Source organism: Cynocephalus volans, chromosome 7 (assembly GCF_027409185.1).
Source record: "Cynocephalus volans isolate mCynVol1 chromosome 7, mCynVol1.pri, whole genome shotgun sequence".
Classification (NCBI taxonomy): Eukaryota; Metazoa; Chordata; class Mammalia; order Dermoptera; family Cynocephalidae; genus Cynocephalus; species Cynocephalus volans.
In genome coordinates, this window is record NC_084466.1 from 155,984,548 (window position 1) to 155,998,226 (window position 13,679).

General features: G+C 44.7%; 2 protein-coding genes across 6 annotated transcripts in view; one reads left to right on the forward strand and one right to left on the reverse strand.

Annotated features, from left to right (window-relative positions):
* Positions 1-13,679, forward strand: part of DOCK1 (dedicator of cytokinesis 1) — a 489,712-nt gene that overhangs the window by 19,391 nt on the left and 456,642 nt on the right. The window lies entirely within an intron of this gene.
* Positions 6,789-8,007, reverse strand: LOC134382393 (protein MEMO1-like). 2 transcript variants are annotated; one of them, XM_063102944.1, is made up of 2 exons: positions 7,504-7,889; positions 6,789-7,360 (listed from the first exon to the last, which is right to left on the reverse strand). In XM_063102944.1, exons 1-2 carry the CDS (start codon positions 7,791-7,793, stop codon positions 7,045-7,047), a joined length of 606 nt encoding a protein of 201 aa, XP_062959014.1. In that variant the 5' UTR covers positions 7,794-7,889; the 3' UTR covers positions 6,789-7,044. The 2 variants fall into 2 exon arrangements, with proteins under 2 accessions (XP_062959014.1, XP_062959013.1); XM_063102943.1 differs by having other exon boundaries at positions 6,789-8,007.

Here is a 13,679-nt window from a genome sequence, read left to right on the forward strand (position 1 = left end):
GGCTTCTGGGGTTGCCTGTGCTCCTTGTCATTTCTTGACTTCTGGCAGCATCACTCTGATCTCTCTCTCTCTTTGCATGGCATTCATTTCTCTGTGTCCAAATTTTCCTCTTATTATTAGGACACCCAGTCATTGGATTAGGGACTACCGTAATCGAGGACAACCTCAATTTAATTACATCTACAAAAACTCTTTTTCCAAATAAGGTCACTTTCATGGGTACTGGGGGTTAGGACTTGAACGTAACTTTTTTGGGGACACCATTCAACCGACAACAGCTATTGATTATGAATATTTCAAGATAAACAGATCTAACCCAGGGCCGAAGAGTGTACAAAAGACTACAGACCTGGGTCAGCACTGATGCCCCAGAGGGTACGTGCTCCAGAATGACCATGCTTCCCAGACACAGATGCGGGTCTGGGCATCCCAGGGCAGCGACCAGTGGGTTCTTCTCTCTGGGCATTCGCTAGGAGGTTCCTTCTTCTGTAGCTGAGCTTCTCTAGCTCTTGATGTTCTGGGCTGATAGTGACATCTCTTAGAAGCTAGGGGGCACCAGTGAGGGGAATGGCTGTTTGGATCTTAATAAAGCAGAGATGGGAGTGATGGGACTTACGGAGAAGGTCGTTTCAAAGACAGGCAGGCACTGACTGATGCATAAAGACCTGAAATGTCCCGTGACCCAAGAAGGATCGGAGCTCCTCAGAAATAAGATCTGAGCAGTGTAACTCCAGGTGATGGTGGTGGGAGAAAGACAAAAATGTCTCTTTACTGGAAGCTTCCTATGGGCTCAGACTTAAAGAAGTATGGGTAGAAGTTGAAGAGAGAAGCCCCCAAGCAGGGTGGGTCACTCTTGCTTCCTGGGTCCTCATTCATTTAATGGGGAAGTTGGCTTTCCAGGATTTTTTCTTTTTTTTTTTTTTTTTTTTTTTTGTCTTTTTTGTGACCGGTACTCAGCCAGTGAGTGCACCGGCCATTCCTATATAGGATCTGAACCCGCGGCAGGAGCGTTGCCGCGCTCCCAGCGCCACACTCTCCCCAGTGCGCCACAGGGCTCGGCCCTTCCAGGATTTTTTCAGCTGTACTTTTCTGTGTTTTGTATGGGCCAATCTGAAGTGGATGGTAGTACGGTGCTGAATTTATGCATTCAGGCTCTGGAGTAAGGCCACACTGTCACCTCCAGGAACCAGTGTGTCTTCATCTGTCAACTGATGGTGGCATACATGGTCCTGGGCTAGGGGGAGGGTGCGGAATGAATGTGACATGCTTGATTCTGTGACTGGTACAGAGTCCCCGTTATTATTATTAGCCAAGCCAGCTCAAGACCTCTCCCTTTCCAGAGGTTATTAGAAAGGTAACATAGAATTGCCAGATAGTAAGAAAGCATTAAGTCTTTTGTTAACAAGATGGAATAAAAGTGGGGGGCTGAAGACTGTGCATGGGGTATTGATGGAGACACTGGCCCTGGAGATCTTGCCTGTTGGATCTGTGGATTCTGGAAGGTCAAGAAGAGATAAAGCTGAATGCTATAATCTATATTCACACTCCTTGATCTATCTGAGACCACAGGCCAAAACACACTGGAGGACGCTCTGCCAGGCTAAATGTGAAGTCTCATGTTTAGTTCACTCAGAGCTGCTGATGACTGCAGGATGGCGGAGTGAGCCTTCAAAACCATCCTCCCAGGGAGACCTGGAGATTGCTGTTGACTGAATGCAATCAACAGGGTGACAAGATTTCTAGAACAGCAAAATTAACACCATTCCAGGCTGTTCTGGAGGCGAATTTCAACAGCATGCAGCTGTGAGGTTTGGAAGATGCCAGGATGCATGACTGATCCATCAGCACGTGAAAATTTGTCTTGGACCTGCAGGTGGAACCTGGTCTGGTAGCACCAGAGGAAATGCAAAGCCTAGCAGCTCAAGTTCAAGGGGCCAGAACTGAGCTGAGCACAAGGAAGCACTTGTGGTCGATAAAGGGCAGACTGTCCCCTGGAGTATCACGAACCTCGCTGGTGGATGTGGGCATATAGAGGGCACTGGCTGTGGTGCTTGGGGTGGATTAAATCCTATCTCCTGATCTCTAAGTCTCCCTTTCCTTCTAACGCTCGGTTCAATTACTGCTGGTCTTGGCGGAGCTTTTCCTAACTGCAGATGCCCAGAATTGAGGTCATGCTGAGATCCCTGTACAGTATGATCACTAATTCATGGATAACTCCTTTCTCCTCTAGTGCATTAAACCCTGTCCTTTAGTCCCATTTCCATAGGTTACTTGGATATATGTTGAGGGAGTCTGCAGGCATTTTGGACTGGTGGAGGACGACAGGGAGGACTTTGGCTTTGGACAGCTGGAGGCACGGAACACCCAGGGACTTGAAACCATACCCCAGATGGGAAGGCAGTCCTCGGGGAGGCAGGACTTCCCTGCTGGTGTCCACTTCCCATGGTTGGGATGGATTCAGTGGGGGTGTTGAGATCTGCAGCTCTTGCTGGTGTGTTGAGGTGAAAGGGCGACTTAATTTTGGGGGAAACACATGTTGCTGATAAAAATGTTTAATGTTCGTGCTGCAGTGCAGCAGACACCAGCACCTGTAGCGTTTCACGGCGGCCACCTCCCATGTTGGGTGAAGCTGTTCCTGTAGGTGCCAAACAGCAGAAATGGTACGGTCTGTCTTTAAGTATTTAACTTTGCCATTGGAAGAGGATAAGGAAAAGGGAGACCCCTGGCCAACACCAGCCTGAGCTCTTCAGTGTCCTGTGGAGCAGGGTTGCTTCCTGCCTGTTTAAAGTGAAACAATTTAAGACTATAGAGAATCTGTGAAGACCCTGTGCTTCCCGGGCTCTGCACATGGCATTTGCTGAAGCTTCCCTGTCTGGAGTGCTGGCGTAGAGTGGATCCAAGAGATGGAGGACGCACACCCTTGCTCTTGGGGTGCTCTGACTTGATGTGGGGGAGCAGGAGGACGCAGATGCAGGGTGAGTGGGAATGTGGTCCAACTGTGAAAGATGATATGCTTATTTGTAGTTTCCGTTTGAGATGTCAGTGTTTGTAGGAGGCAGCAGGCATTCCCTGAGGGGCAGCTTGAACCTCTTCGACCTGAATTCTCCAACAATCGCTTAATACCTGAATTTGAAGCTCTTTTATTTACTCTTAAACTATGGCATCCCTTGCATGTAAGCTCAGGTTTTATAGGTGGCATGTCCATTGTCTTTGGTCTAAATAGAATCTGTTTTTTTCATTATGGAAACAAAACAGCCGGGCACCGGGCACCTGCCTTGTCATAAGTCTGTGCTTTTGAGAAAAGGGCACTATTGAAGTTTGATGGCAGAGTGATGTGCTTCTGTGATGAATGTGGATTCTCAGTAGTGGCCTTGAGCGTAACTCATGTTGTGTGGAACGTGTCCCATTATACCATGGTGGCTCTGCCGTGGATTCCCACCTTCTGAGGGAAACCGTGCACCATTTGATTCACTTTTTCATAATTTTAGTAACACTTGGCCATTTAGGATCCAAATCTGATAAATTCTGCAAAGACCTGAAGATGAGTTTTAACTTTATCTTAAAAAAATCACTGATACCTGACATGGAGCAATAAAAATGGAGCAAGACTTGGCAGCTACTTTTATTCCACATTGCAGGTTTTTGTTTTTTTTTTTCTCCCTTGTTTAAAAAATGGGTGTCAGCTTTATCTGTTTCCCCACCTGCTGTGCGTCTGCCTTTGTACATGGCTGAATAGTGTGGATAGTCACAGCCTGTTTGGAATTTATGAGTTCTTACTTTTTTATTTTTGTTTTGTCTTCACGATGGAGCCCACATGGGTGTAGGGTGATAATAACGATTATGCGAAATATGAAACTTTTCTTTCTAATGTACACTATTATAAAATAGCTGCATAAAAAGCCTCAATTGGGATGTGACTGATTTTCATCTAGAATATTCTATGAAGAACTCCACAAAATTTGAAGAGCAGTTGTACATATTACTGCATTTCGCTGGTTTCTGATTGTGTGGTTTTAATCTGGAAAATGCTCATGTGTGCTGGTCTTGTGCAGCACACTGGAGTAGGGCAGGAAGTCGGGGACCATAATGGCTCTACCCTGAATACTCGAATCCTGACGGGTGGCCCCCAGAGGAGCCTGACCTGCATCCAGGTGCAAGGTCTGGGCGATGCAGTGGGAGGCTGGTTCTTTAAAGGGCCACTGGGACTCTTCAGTGGCCTGGCCCAGCCTCTGCTGCTGCTCCTGGCAGACCTTACCACTGGTTGCTGAAGTCCAGCCAGGCTGAGCCACATCCGTGACCTGTCACAGAGGAAAGGTGTCCTTTTCTCAGCCTGGGGCCCACCTTTGTACCCAGCACCTCCCCTTTCCTCCCTCTTCTCTTTTCCTTCCACTGTCTGCCTTCCTCTCTTTACCTGACTTCTCTGTGCCCCTGGGACATGTCTTCAGTGTGGTTAAGGTGCCCCTACTCTGTGCTGTCCATACCACCCTGTGTATCACAGTGCAATGCTGAGTACTACGTGTGACCGCCTGGGTACTGGACATCTGCTCCATCAAACCAGAGTTCCATGAGGACAATGGCAGCATCTCCCCAGCCTGGTTTTTTGTCCCTGGCATCTAGTGCCATCTGTGGCACAGGGCTCGTGCTTAGTAGATATTTGCTGAATGAACAAAGCTGAAATATTAAAATTCCAGAAACCTTTTGAAGATTTTTGGGAGCAGTGTTGCAGAACGTTTGAAATTGGGGCTGTTCTAGAAAAGAGTTGGCCAGCTTTTTCTGCTAAAGGTCAGAAAGTAAATATTTTAGGCTTTGTGTGATGTACAGTCTGTGTCTCGTTACTTGACTCTATCATTGTATTGCACAAAAGCAGCCACAGACAGCGTGTAAACACATGACCTCGGCTGTGTTCCAATAAAACTTTATCTGTGGATACTGAAATGTAAATTCTGTATAATTTCTGCTTGTCATGAAATATTCTTATTTTGTTTTTTAAAACTATTTTAAAAAGTAAAAACCGTTCACTGCAGTACGAAATCATGCGACAGACCAGAACTGGCTCCTGACCTGTTGTTTGCCCACCTCGAGTTTATGTGGTTTCTATAGATTAGAATTGTGTTCAAAGTTTTTCTGAAAAAGGCTCCCACTTAGAATAAAAAGCATTAGTGTAAAATTAGAGGAAAAAATTGAACTTACTGAGAGAAGCAGATTCTGACATCTTTCCCTGGCTTACTTGTTTACATTTTTTTTCCTTCTTTCTTTTTTTTGTTTTGGTAAAATATACATAGTGTAAAATTTACCATCTTTTAAGTATACAGTTTAGTGGCATTAAGTGCGTTCATATCGTTGTGCAACCATCGCGACCACCTGTCACCAGAATTCTTTTCATCTTGGAAATCTGAAACCGTGCCCATTAAACGCTAATTCTTCATTCCCTTTCCCCTTAGTCCCTGGTCACTTTGTTGTTGCTGTTGTTTTTGCTGGCCGGCACAAGGATGAAACTTGGTGTTATCAGCGCCATGTTTTAAACAAGTGAGCTAACTGGCCAGCTACTTCTAATTTACTTTCTGACTCTGAATTTGACTACTCTAGGAACCTCATATAAATGGAATCATAAAGTATTTGTCTTTTTGTGACTGAATTACTTTAGCATAATGTCCTTAAGGTTCATCTATGCTGTGGCATGTGTCAGAATTTCCCTCCTTTTGAAGGCTGAATAATATTCCATTATATGTACATACCAAATTTTGCTTATCCATGCATCGTCAGTGGACACTTGGGTCACTTCTGCTTTGTAGCTATTGTGGATAATGCTGCTATGAACACAGGTGTACAAATATTTCTTCAAGACCCAGCTTTCAATTTTGGGTATACACACAGAAGTGGAATAGCTGGATCATATGGTAATTCTATTTTTAATTTTTTGAGGAACTGCCATACTGTTTTCCACAGCAGTTGTATCATTTTACATTTCTACCAACAGTGCACAAGGGTTCCAATTTCTTCACACTTATTTTCCAACACTTGTTATTTTCTGTATTTTTTTAATCTTATTTTTGTTTTTGATAATATCCATTCTAATGGTTGTGGATGGCATCTCATTGTAGTTTTGATTTGCGTTTCCCTAATAATTAATGATGTTGAGTGTCTTTTCATGTGCTTATTGGTATATTTTCTTTGAAGAAATGTTTATTCAAGTCTTTTCACCCATTTTTTAATCAGGTTGGTTGGTTGGTTGTTTTTGCTGAATTGTAGGAATTTTTCATATATTCTGTATATCAATCTCTTATCAGAGAGAGGATTTGCAGGTATTTTCTCCTATTCTGTAATGTTGCCTTTCTTCTGTGTTGGTAGTGTCCTTTAATGCACAAAAGTTTTTAATTTTGATGAATCCAACTTAACTATTCTTTTGTTGCATGTGCATTTGATATCATATTCAAGAAATCATTGACAAATCCAGTGTCGTGAGGTTTTTCCTCTGTGTTTTCTTCTAAGAGTTTTATTCTTTTTTTTTTTTTTTTTTGAGTTGTGTAGCCCTTTATTAGCAACTAAAATAGAAGGTATCTGTTGTACAACATGGGTAGTAATTGACTAACTGGAGATTCATTATACTCTAATACAGATCATTTATAAATGTAATTTCTTTATTAAAAAGCTTCCACCCTTTTTTGTTTGTGTACAATTTGCAAAACTATTCTGAAAGCGGAATATATGTGCACAAGTCTGCAAAGAGTGCAAATTTAGGATATGGTAAATGCTTTACAAGTTACTTTCAAAAAACTGCCGCAATTGGGCCTTTATATTGTCATCTTTTTTGATCAAAATATTTTGATGCCAGCCTTCCTTCCACTGCCCTAAACTATAAAGCATTTTTTTAATGAGTTGAAATTAAGGAAGGACTACACCTACTAGAAAAGAAGAGAAGAAAGTTCTATAAGTTTGAGGTTTCAGAATCCCCCCAAACCAGGACCAGTATCTTGGTAAAGGCCAGGCTGGGACCCCGGAAAGAGTATGAGTATGTGCAGGTGGCATCCCTGAGGATTCAGAGCTTCAGTGGACTGTGAGTGCTCCAGCTGCGTAACTCACTGAACTGTCTTGCCAGTTTCTACACTGGCTTGACTGGGCATAATTCAAAAAGGAAAAGCTCATGTTCATTCCATTCTTCTGGAGCTCTGTGATAGCATTTAATAACACCCCAATGGGATGTCTTCCACATATAGTATTATGGTATTTCTTCAAGTAATTGCTAAAAGATACAGGGTCTAATTGTTCTATAATACTCATACCCATTTTATCTAGATGTTCAATGGATCTATAAATCTCCCCCTGGGATTCATCATAGTAACTGTAACGGAACCTTTGACCCCAATGGCAGAAATCAGAAGAAACCACAAAGAGATTACTAGGATCCGCTAGATATTTACTGAAGAGTTTTCCGAATTCCTGTTCTTTTGACTCACTCAGAGCTCCAACCAGTACAGGAATAATGGTAAACTCATCCTTATGGCTTTCCATGGCTTTAGCAGTGTAAGGCAAATGCATTTCAATACTGTGTTCATCTTCATCTGTCTGCAGAGACATACGTTCAAACATTCCTGTCTTCCATAGTTCTCCATAAATCTTTTGGTCAATACGAAGGTCATACAGAGGTGTCCTATATATATCCACACTGGAAAGTGCCCATCGAGAGAGGGGCACATGATGAGAAGGCCCGAGGATGAAAATTCTCCGGGTAATAGATGGATCCACTTGTTTGTAAGCATGGGCGGCACAAGACCCACAGTACGTATATCCTGCATGGGGTGCAATAATGGCTCTAGCAGGTCTTTTTGTAGACTGTACTTGTGAAAGCCAACCTTCTAGCTGTGCATTCAGCTGCGGTCCTGACGCTGTGTACCAGCTCCGGGCGTGACTGGCTTCCCGGCAGACCACTCGGTTGGACATCTTGGTGCCTGTGCCGCCTATGGTGCACGAGGATGAATGAGGAGGCGGCGGCGGCAGCGGCAGCAGGAGCGGCTCCGCGAGGGGACCTAAGAGTTTTATTCTTATGTTTAGGTCTTTTATCCCTTTTGAGTTATTTTTTGTGAATGGTATAAGGGTCCAACTTCATTTTTTTGCATGTGAATATCCAGTACTCCTAGCACCATCTGTTGAAACCATTTATTGTTGTTTCCCTGTTAAATGGTCTTGGCACCCTTGTTGAAATCCTTTGACCATATATGTGAGGGTTCATTTCTGGACTCTCTGTTCTATTCCATTGGTCTTTATGTATGTCATTATACCAGTATCACAATGTTGTGATTACTATTTCTGTCTTAGTTCATTTGTGCTGTTATGACAAAGTATCAGTGACTGGGTAGTTGATACATAATAGAAATATTTCTCACAGTTCTGGAGGCCAGGAAGTCTAAGATCAAGATATTGTGTCAGTTCTGGAGGCCGAGAAGTCTAAGATCAAGATATTGTGTCTGGTGAGGGCTGCTCTCTGCTTCCAAGAGGGCAGAGAGCCTCCAGCGGAGGAGACGATCACTGTGTCTCACGTGATGGAAGGGACGGAGGGCAAGGAACCCACTCTCTTGACCCTTTTTTGAGGGCCCTAATCCCATCCATGAGGGCTCTGCCCGCCTGACTTAATCCCCTCCTAAAGGCCCCACCTCTTAATACTGTCTCATTAGTGATAAAGTTTCAGTTTCAGCACGTGAAGTCTGGGGACATTCAGATCACAGCAGCAGCTTAGTACTGTTTTGAAATCAGGAAGTGTGGGCCGAGCCCGTGGCGCACTCGGGAGAGTGCGGCGCTGGGAGTGCGGCGACATTCCCGCCGTGGGTTCGGATCCTACATAGGAATGGCCGGTGCACTCACTGGCTGAGTACCGGTCACGAAAAAGACAAAAAAAAAAAAAAAAAAAAAAAAAAAAGGAAGTGTGACTCCTCCAGCTTTGTTCTTTTTCATGATTATTTTGGCTGTTCAGAGTCTCTTGAGATTTCATATGAATTTTACGATGGATTTTCCTATTTCTGCATATACCTGCTTACTTTTGCCATATTTCCTAGGCTGCTAGTTTAAGGGACGTTGATGTTTTAATTCCAATTTAAATTTACTTACTTTTAAATTTTCCCCTCGTTAGCAATAGTTTAATAGTAATAATCCACCCTTAACCTACCAGACCCATTCTCTGGTAGACTTTAATTCAGGGAAGTGGATTCAGTGTGGCTGCTTCCACTCTTCGTGGATGCTTTGGTTTGGATTTTGGTAATCCCAGATGTGAGATTATCAGGCTTCTCTTTGCTGGGTCCCTCTCTGGGCAGCCCTAAGTGTCATGCATGTCCTGGGTGAAAGAGGATGGCCCTGTTTGGACCCACTGACCTCTGGGGTCATGCATAGAGGCTGGCCTGGACCACAGCATTGGTGAGCTGGTGGCTGCACTTGGCCCTGAGTTGGGGCTGGGAGTGGGAGGGAGGCTAGGGTAAGGGAGATTTGGGGCGAGGAACGGGAAAGAGAAGAAATCAGCTCAACTCATTTTCCAACCTTTGAAAGTTGCTCTTGAATGGTATTTTTGTCTCTAATCTGGTTATTTCTTTGTAGTCTCACTAACAGACAAGAAATTTACCCTGTGAATTAATCATGGTTTACAGGAATGATGGCAGACTCGGGTATTTGGGGATTTAGTGACTTGCTTTGCTTTATGATTTTGGTCTAATTAGATGGGAGTTGACTGAGAATAATTTGGAAGAAAACAATCCTAGAAGGAGGAGATCCATGCAGCCATTCTGCTTATTTTTTCCAACCAGGGTAGTTTTCCAAATTAGATAACAGATGGAATCTGGGGCATTTCATACTCAATATTAATTTTCAAAGTACCTATTTTAGTAAACAAACCCTTCAGTCCAAATAAATCAGAATGAGTACTTTTGTAGTTGGCCAGGGTTTGTGTAATTAGTTTATCAAGTAAAATTTGACTTGTATTGACAGGAACTGGAGTTGTGATAGCAAACAGTAATTGCTAACTCTGTCTTATCAGGCAAATCAAAAGTGTCTATTGAGTTACAGCGACTCTATTATGTTGCTCTGTAACCTCACCAGGATAATTCTTTTGAGGGTGATAAGTGTAATCATGATTCCGAATATATGAGAAAGCAAACAGATGGATAGACAACCAGAGCAGTTATCAGCTGTACACTTACATTTTTCCGTCACAATGTTTCAGGGACCTGCTGGTCCAGAGTAATCTGTTTGGTCATTGTCTGGGAGGATGACATTCTTCATAAAATTTGCTTGATTGGTTTATCTGTTCCGTGATCTTACCAGAGGGTATTTCAGCTGTTTAAACTCCCAGAAACAGTTTGGAGCTTCCCTGTTTTTATTGGTGGTTAGTGGACAAAGGGAACAAGAGAAAGTTTGTTGGTATGTTTTGACTGGTTATGAAAGGAGATGTTCTACTGTATAAAGAAGCCCCCAAGAGAAACAGATATGAGCGATTATGTTTGGTGGATAGATTGCACATAGCTAAAGCTGATGAAATTTTTCACTTCATAGTGCTAGTTTTGACTCTAGTCTTTTAAAATGCAAAAATGAAATTCAGTTAATCAACTCCCCCCAAAATCTTGCAAGGCCACAGTTAGACAGCATTTGTGTATTTCACCCGTCTGAGCAATGTATAATCACCTTTCCTGGAAAACTTTCCCTTTCTCAACCTGCCTTAGCAGGTGGGGTGTTGAGTCAGAAGTCCCAGGTGAAGATAATGTTGCCAGTGGTTCTCTGGGTGTCTTTTGAGCTGCTTGGTTTGGAGGGTTCCAAGCTCACAGGATGAGGAAGGGAGGGCAGGCGGGTGCTGGCGTGTGTTGTCTCTGTGCTAATTGCTCATTGTCCAAGTGCTTCCTGAGTCCTGAAGGATGAACACAAGGAGGCAGTGGGCTCAGCTGCTTTCCTTACTGTGTTTTTGGTGGGGTGAAGCTCACGTCTAGTTTCAGGTGAAGCTGCACTACTGGATTGGGAGAAGGTTGCCTGATGGTACGGTAGAAATAAATCTGAAAGACCTGCACCCATTTGACTAGAAGAGTAATGGATGGAGCTGCTGCTGCATTCTGATTTGCAGGAAGTTGCCTGAATGGTATGAGTCAGCCTCAGGGGATCAGTCATCTGGGAACCTGGCATCTATGATGAAGCAGAAATATCATCCTGCTTATTTTTACTGTAAATACACTCAGCATTACAAAAATTCATTGAAAGATAACCATGATCTGTCCTTTTGGGAAGTTTCTAGTGGAAAGTAGGGGATAGCTTTGGCTGGACATTTATTTACAAGGTGTTTCTTTGCAGAAAACTCTTAAATAGGTTACGTGTTTCACAACCTTAATATAGATTCTATTAATTTTCCTGAGCACTTCTTAATTTAATTACTATCTTAAAACATACTGATTTCTTTTTCTTGCACATCTAGAAATGGTCATTAAAAATAAATAGAAGGTTTAAGACTTCTTTGAACCTGGCTGGCTTACTTTCTTTGGCAGGCTAACTTTTCAGGGGTACAGACTGCCTGGGATCAAATCTGAGCTCTGGCACTGGTGACCCGAGGCAAGATTGCCTCTGCATGCCTCAGTTTCTCTCTTTGTAAAATGAGGATGGTAATGGTGACAATCGCATAGCAACATTCGCTCCTTGCTTGGGTCCTTGTAGAAAAGGTGCAGGCTGACACTGACCTGAATTTGGCTCCTCCAGTTTGGAGGGTTTGGTTCCTGCCTTGACCATAATGTCTGGGTGGTGTGGACTTAAGCAGGCCACCTACTTAGCCTCTGTTTTCTGTCTGGAAATCGGGATAATAATACCTAGGACACTGACGTCACTTTGAGTCCTTGTGCCTGGGATAGTTGTAGACCTGGGGTTCAAAGATGAGCTTGGCTAGGAGCTTGCAGAGGGATGTATAAGCAGCTGGTACCACAAGGCAGGACTTGGCCTGGCAGAGGCTGCAGGAGGTGATGCCCTGTGTATGTGTCAGGGGGTGGGCTGGTGAGGGGCCACAGGGATGAGTGGGGAAGGGGTGCCCGAGGCCAGGTGGCTGGAGGACAGCTTCACCTGGAGTCGGGGCTGGTGGGTCAGGGAGGCAGGCTTCAAATGGCTTTGTGCATCCTGCAGTGGGTATGGCCCAAGCGTGAGTCCTGAGGAGATGACAGGCAGAGGTCCTTGGTTCTGGGCTCAGGGTCACCAGGCCGTCTCTGTTGCAGTCATATCCTTCCTGCAGCCAGTCCTCAGTCTTCCGAAAGCCCGCTGCTTTCTTTCCCGTTGCCGAGGAGTCTCCCTCTCTGTCACCTCCCCTTTCTCCATCTCTCCATCTCTTTTTCTTTCCCTTTCTCTCCACCTCTCCTCTTCTTCCCCTTCTTCTCTCTCTTCCTCCCTCCCTCTCTTTTTCTCCCTCCCTTTCTCTCCATCTCTCTCTGTCTCTCCCTCCCTCCCTTTCCCACTTCCTCTTGCCATGGGAGTCTGCAGAGCTTAGATTTTCCTCAAGGACATTTAGGGTTGCACTTCCGTCTGTCGGGTATTCCATACATGCCTTATGTGGGGTGCCTGGCAGTAGAGCCTGAGCCGGGGACTGTCGTGCAGGTGATGGGCTGAGGGAGGCTCCCGGGAGGTGAGGGAAGTCCACAGGATGGGGAGATGCTGAGCAGAGAGGTGGCTCAGCTGTGGTCGGGCCTCAGCCCGGTGCCTTAGGAGCTCTGCAATGTGGCTGGCACCTGGGATTTGACCCTGCCCACCCATGGTGAGGGGCAGCTCTCTGAATTCTAGTCTCAGCCAGTCATCAGCTGGGGGTCGTCCCGAGGCCTCACCTCCCAGGCATCTCCTTGCTCCCAGTTCTGAAGGGTGCCAGGCCCTGTGGGTGTTGGTAATCCATGGGAGATGTGGTACCTTGTGCAGCACCTGCAGTCTCCGTAGCCTCCCACCCCCTTCTCTGCCTACTGTATATAGTGCCAAGCTGCAGGGTGCCATCTGCTCAGCATGAAGGGGAGCCCCCTGTGCTTCAGGAGAAGGCGAGGCAGACTCAGATGCTGTAGAAGCCGGTGGGGAAAGAGAACCTGGGAGAACAAGGCCACCCTGAGGAAGTACCTTCCAGAATGCATCATATGATAGATAAGCAAAAATGAAAAAAAAAAATTACTTTTAATCTTGAAGGCAGGTTTTTTTTTTACCATACTAATAGTAAAGTATAGGTTGGATTTTTATTACGATTATTCTTATGGATTTTCGTGGAAAATGAATGTGGTAGTAAAATACTCTTCACTTAAGTCTGATGTGCTGAGCTCTGCATCTGGGTTGTCTTCTTCCATTGGTCTCCTTTTCCAGTCCTGAGAGGCACGTGCCCATCAGATCCCCTTGGATGCCCTGTTGCTGGGGTGGTTTGTTCTGTGTCAGCTGTGAGCAGCAGTTTCTTGGAAGCTGCTGGTGGTTTGTTGACGCAAGCAGCTCCTGCGGGGTGGCCGTGGGCAGGGGTCATCAGCAGATCACTGCGATGCTTTCATGACTGTCTCAGTGGCTTGGTGAATGTGAACACCGGGGGCCTTGGATGTAGCTGCAGTGATCGCTTGCAGGCGAATGTTTACCTGGTGGGCAGGGATGCCATAGGCACAAGTGTTTTATTTTTTTTTAACAGTTTTATTGAGATATTATTCACATACTGTGCAATGCACTCATTT

Coding starts and splice junctions, on each gene's coding strand:
- LOC134382393 (XM_063102943.1), bottom strand. CDS start 7,938: ATGTCCAACCGAGTGGTCTGCCGGGAAGCCAGTCACGCCCGGAGCTGG.